The sequence below is a fragment of the Cibotium barometz genome, chromosome 40 (assembly GCF_041138505.1).
Source record: "Cibotium barometz isolate CiBa-2024 chromosome 40, ASM4113850v1, whole genome shotgun sequence".
NCBI lineage: Eukaryota > Viridiplantae > Streptophyta > Polypodiopsida > Cyatheales > Cibotiaceae > Cibotium > Cibotium barometz.
In genome coordinates, this window is record NC_141085.1 from 7672888 (window position 1) to 7678887 (window position 6000).

The 6000-nt window shown below is 42.1% G+C and overlaps 1 protein-coding gene across 2 annotated transcripts in view; it reads left to right on the plus strand.

Annotated features, from left to right (window-relative positions):
- LOC147615152 (protein BTR1-like) overlaps positions 1-4912 on the plus strand; it is a 39363-nt gene extending 34451 nt beyond the window's left edge. Inside the window, exons 4-8 of one of the 2 annotated variants that reach the window (XM_086779157.1) lie at positions 2991-3184; positions 3746-3855; positions 3940-4098; positions 4210-4271; positions 4361-4912. In XM_086779157.1, coding sequence (XP_086635283.1) covers positions 2991-3184; positions 3746-3855; positions 3940-4098; positions 4210-4271; positions 4361-4448 — 613 coding nt within the window. In that variant the 3' untranslated portion in view covers positions 4449-4912. The remainder of the gene's footprint in view (positions 1-2990; positions 3185-3745; positions 3856-3939; positions 4099-4209; positions 4272-4360) is intronic. The other variant, XM_086779158.1, reaches the window with a different exon arrangement.
- Positions 4913-6000: the final 1088 nt, after the last annotated feature.

A 6000-nucleotide genomic window follows, 5' to 3' on the forward strand; every position in this document is an offset into this window, starting at 1 on the left:
CAGACTACATTGAAGCACTCTCAGTAGAAGTAGGGTTTCTACTGAATCAGGGTTTCTGAAGCATTAGGGTTTCTATAGCATTAGGGTTTTTGCAGCTTTAGGGGGCACATGCTTCTCTCTTGTACTTGTAATAGGCTTGGGGGGAGAGAGAGAGAAAGAAAAGAAAGAAAGAAAGATATATTAAGCGTCTACTAAAGACCCGATGGGCCTATGAGACCAAAGTGATACAATAATTTCCATGGCATGTCTCATCGTGGAATGGAAAATAAAACACAAAGAAAACATAAACATAGCTATCTCATTGGGGTGATACAAAACTGTCCATGGAAACTCATCATGGAATACTAAGAACATAAAAACATGGGAGCAACATCAGCTCCGAGAGAGAGAGAGAGAGAGAGAGAAAGTCGTGTAGCTCCAAAGGGAAGGTGGTGGCCAATTGAATTGGTCCACCTCACATGAGGCCACACCTCTCCACTTGTGAGGTCACACCTCTCCCACAAGTGGAGAGGGTGCTCATGCATGTGCACTTTGTTAATGCCTAGCTGGCCGAAAGATATAAAAGGTCCAAGCTCACTAAAGAGTTTAGGGCCACACTTACTACCTACATATACAGCCCACAAGCAAGTCTAAAATACAGATTCATGCGCACGGTTCACAGGAGGGTGTCGCTTGCCCGTAAAGTCAACATACAGATCTTGCAGGCAGTAAAACAGTTCACGACGCAAATGTGTTAATGCGTAGATTGTAAGGATCTTAACGAGGTGACAAGTATCTTTTGCCAAGGATGGATGACTTGATTAATAGATTACACGGTGAAAATATTCCTGTAAGTTTGATCTTAGGACAGGTCATCGTCAAACCAGGATAAAGGAAGAATGTTTCCAAAACAGCGATTTGCACAAGGCAGACATTATGAGTTCTTGGGGCTTAGTACGCCACTTGGGAGGATTTAGGGCTGAGTACGCCACTTGGGAGGAGCTGCTCCTGTCCATGAGGGGGCACAACATTTGGCACCATGAGAAGTTTCAACAGCAACCTCAGAGCATCAGTTTCTCTTGTTCCAACTGCCAACCCCCTGCACGAATTCCTCTTGATGTGGATGAGTGGGTCACATCCTTGCAAGCACTACCTTCTTCAATCACTAACTCATGATGCAGGACGTCGAGACAACACCGGTAGAGACAACATGGCAAGTGATGGCCTTGAAACTTAGGGCTTATGCCATCACACTGGATAGTGCCTTTGTGGAGAGCAGCAGCTTCTTACAGAGGGCTGTTTTGGCACAATTGACTGCAGAGAGCAACCCCGGTTCTACACTCTTGGTAGCAAAATCTATAAGATCATTCTCCAAGGAGTCACTCGCGAGTTGGATAGACCCAAACAGAAAGGACAACACAAAGCTCTCTGAAAGTGTCACATGCTGAATTCATAACAACATGCCCAGTCTTCACTCTGGATAGGAAAAGAGACAAGAGTTAACAAGGGCTCAAGCAGGAGACTTTTGCTACTACATGCCCCCATATCAGCAAGATGGAGTATCAAGTTTCCAAAACAAAGAGGGAGGGAGTCCCACAATAGGCTACCCACAGATTTAGGGCTTATTGATTCCATTTTCAGGCTTATACAAGCAGTCTCTCAATCAATTTTGAAAATAACCATCAGGGGAGAAATAAACTAAGAATTGGCCTCTTTGCGTAAATTTTAACCTACTTAACTAATGAGAGGAGATTTGAGATCAACCAATGGGAAGGGGTGCAAGGTGCACATCTTATCCACAATGAAGTGGTTTAATTTAGGGAAAACCATGGTTTGCTCGCAATCAAAACCATTTCTCATGATTGCTTGCCATGAGAAATGGTTCAAGTAAAGAAATTTTGAATTTGAAATTAAAAAGAAAAAGAGAACTATGGACATTTTATCATTTTGATTGATTTAAAGAACTTTTGAATTTTAAATTCAAAACAATGGGCTCTCATCATATACACTTGGGCAGAGGCGGCAGACTGTAACCTAGTGCACATCGATCATTGTACACTCCGGCAGAGGTGGCAGCAGGGACAGGGTGGACATGCGTAAGTCGAGTGGCACAGTCAAAAAGTAGGACCTTAACGCGGGCAGGCGCAGCTGCGCTATGTGGAAGTGCACGCAGTGCACAGGCGATGTAGATCCATGAAGACTTCGCCACGTGGTGGTGTGAAGATCGGGATATCTTCTCACCATGAAGGCACGTGCAAGGGGTGGCAGGTATCAAAACTAGGACCACCAAGATCCCATGTTGAAATGAGCTAGCCACCTCAGCCATTGGGGTTGTGTCATGAATACTGAATTCCATATCTATAAATGACAAACGATTTCTCATGCAAAAAACACCGTGGTTTTAACCTTATCCAAATTTCCTAAAAATTAGGCATTAACCACACCCTTAATGAAATCCTTACGAGGCCCTTTTCATGTTCATTTCTCTCCTAATGGTATATCAATAGCAAAGATCATACGGGAAAGAGTTGGCTAGCTCACAACCCATCCTTCTAGAGCACTATGAGCATGAGAAATAGGTCAACTCTGTGCCAATGCTCAGTCCACACCCTAATTTCTCTTACTATTAGATTCCAGCTTTTAAATGGTCCATGACTAAAGAGCTCATCTATTGCAAATCAATGCTCCACCCTTTTGCATGGGTACAACTAGACCCAATCAATCCTAGATTGCCAGTGGGATATGCTAGCTCAACAAATGAACCCAACTCCCACCCCCCCTCCCCAAAAAAAAGAAAAAAGAAAAAAGAAAAAAAGGAAAAAAACTAGCATCATCCTCCTCTCCTTCCCCGCTTTCAAAGTTTACAATATCCATATTTTCATTGTTGCAGAGCCAGTATTATCTGGACTTAGCTAATTCACTGAAATGCAGCTCCTGTTGCTAAACTAGTTTAAATACTTTTATTTATGCTCCAAATGTCTCAGATTTAATTTCTCTCCCCTTTCAAACAGGACCTTTGTTGAAGATTCACATGCAACCATCAAATTATCGTCGGCAGAACAGTCTGTTCCTGGCCTGCGAGATAGACTCGTGACTGTAACTGGAACTTTTGAAGAACAATTGCATGCAGTGGCCCTTATTACAAAGAAGATTTCAGAGGATGCAAATTATGCGCAGTATGCTTCTACTCCTTCCTTGTATACAGGTATGATAAAGATAAGTGATTTCTTTTCTGTACCAAATTATGTGTGTGTGTGTGTATGTTAATTATGGTCTCATAGACCATTCTGGTGTTTGTAAGATGGTGAAAGTGTGCTCGCGTGTCTCATTGGCATAGCAATTTACGCAATGGACTCCTAATCAAGCGATCCTGGGTTCAAGTCCCATTCCTGGCACTTCGGTGCTGTCATGTGGAGAATGTTCCTTCGGTTGGCTTGGCTATGACATTGAAACTTGAAAGTCCTGTGTGTGTGTGTCTGTGCACGCGCCTGCACGCATGTGTATGAATTTGTGCGAATGGTTGGCACATGTGCATAGGTGAGTGCGCGTGCAAGCATCTGCGGGGCAATGAAGAGTATTGTGCATGCTTGCTTGCTTGTGTGTGGGGGGATGGAATTTGTTTTTGTTTGTTCGTTTTTTTTTTTTTTTTTTGGGGGGGGGGGGTGGGACATCAGAGGGAAATAAAGGGTCGAGTTGTGCATGCATGCATGTGTGTGCGCACATGTGCGTGCAACCCCTAAAGAATCTGTGTTCTGCAAACATGCAGGGAAAAATTTGTGGGGGGTGCAGCAGCGTTTCCAGGGACCCTTTACTGCCACTCCTACAATGGCACCATTTAGTTACGGAGCTACTCCTTACAATAATTATCACACAAAGGTAAAGCCGTGCCTGGCTACTTCAGTAAAAATAGATGGTGCGGCCAAACGTCCTACTGATTTTTTATTTGGTTCAAGTGTTCAGGGTGTGATGGCTCCTTATATGGCTGTGCATGGTGCACCTCTCCAGGTGCAGTTGCCCATTGTGCCAGCAAGCTCAACATTTACAATGATAACTGTGCCAGATGAGTGCATAGGGGCTATTGTGGGCCGTGGAGGGAAAACCATCTCAGATATTCAACAGGTTTGGCTCTTCTTTCTTGAGGAGTCTTTTCATTTAATCTTGTTATAATTATCTAGCTCTTCATTGAGCAACCTGGGTGCGTACCTTATATGTGTTGCTACATGTACACAGATCAGTGGGGTTCATATAAAAATATCTGACCGAGGAGATTTTGTACCTGGCACAACTAATCGGTATGCGCTCTTTTGCATGGGTTTAGGGTTTAGTGTTCACACTTTTGAATACCTTTGACAATTGACTTTATGTGGTTTCGATGCTACAGCAAAGTGACCATCACAGGAAGCCCGGAGTGTATATATGCTGCCCAGCAAATCATCATGCAGAAAATTAATCAGAGTTCGTCTGTCTAATCTCAAAAGATGACTTCATGTGTCAACTCATGGGGCTTGCAGATCATACAAGAGAGTCTCACTCGTATATCCTTGAGTGTATACTCGAGTGTATACTCACTACGAGCGATGTACATTCAGTGAAACTGTGTTTATTTCATACGAGTTCTCCAAGAAATGTTTTCGTACACCAATGCAGGTCCTGTAAGGTCAGGAGGTTTTGGAGTTATAGCTTTTTGGGTGCTGTTTTACAAGACAAAGTATGGAGTCATGAAGACTGCATCTCAATTTTTACTTCTGCCGGTGATGGCAGCTAGACACCCTTGCTTATTTTTCTTGTACAGACCTTGTATAATGGCGCCTTTGTATAATGGCTAGGCTATTTTGAATGTGGATTTTGCATAGCCAGTTATTGCTTCCTCAGAACAAATATTGTTGAGGATTCATGAATAATTCAAACATGAGGAACTATCATTTTAGTCCAATTTCTGTACCAAAGCTGGGTGAATGTGTGGATTCTTTTGAACTTTTTTGCTGACCACCTTTATTGCCTTCAGTGTTCAGTTATTAAATTAATACTGGTTATGAACACACTAGGTGTCTGCATTGACATTTACATTAGACCTATTTCTTAAGGTATTATCAACATGCAAACAATATAGGTCATTTGGAATTGGCCAAGCTTTTGAAGGCATGGGGCTGGGTTTAATCCCTGCCTTTACAAATGAAACAGGTAGGGACTATCATTGTTAGAATGGTTAGTAAACAAAATCATAGTTGCAAACAGTTGTGATGATAGAATCTTATCCTTATGGGTGTCACGCTCAAGAGTTGGTTAGGCAAACACAACAAGAGATAGAGGGAGTGCTAGGACCAATAAAGACTCCTTCCTCTGTCCGTTGGCACCTCTATCACCCATACCAGAGTTCGACAACAAAGTAATGATTGTACCCGAGTCTGAGACTGGATCTATTGGAAAAGGAGAAGAAAATAGGGACTTTGTCAGGTGCTTCACAAATGAAAAGAATGGGGGGGAAAATTGAGGAAAGAGAATGGTACAGTTTACTTGCTGGAATGTATTTTAATGTGCTATGTATGACTAACATTGGATTAAGAAAGAAACGGATTTTCTAGATGAGCTAGACTCTTAAAAGGAGGGGTTTCTTGTGATCTTGACTTTGCTCCATCAAAAGTAGCTCTTTTTGCTTGCTTGGCACCCTCCTTGTTGCCCTTAACATCAATTCCATTCATTCAAGCAGTGAAGCTATCTCAAATAATGAGTTGGCATCCTTGTTAGCATATATTATTTTCTTATGCAATCATGATATCTTCTAGAAACACGAACGTTAAGATCTTTATAGTAAAACGAGTATACATCAGTGAGCCATCATAAATTTTTTGGGCATCACTGTTGAGGCCACTTTCGGAAGGAACAATTCCAAGTTAAAAAAAATTCTTTTGTCTTTTATCATTGTTTAGCGTTCTTGCCTAGCATGTTATATAGTGCACAAGAAATTCAGGGAGGTCTTCTCCAAAGACCCGAATGACATTTATCTTATGAAGAAGAAGATTC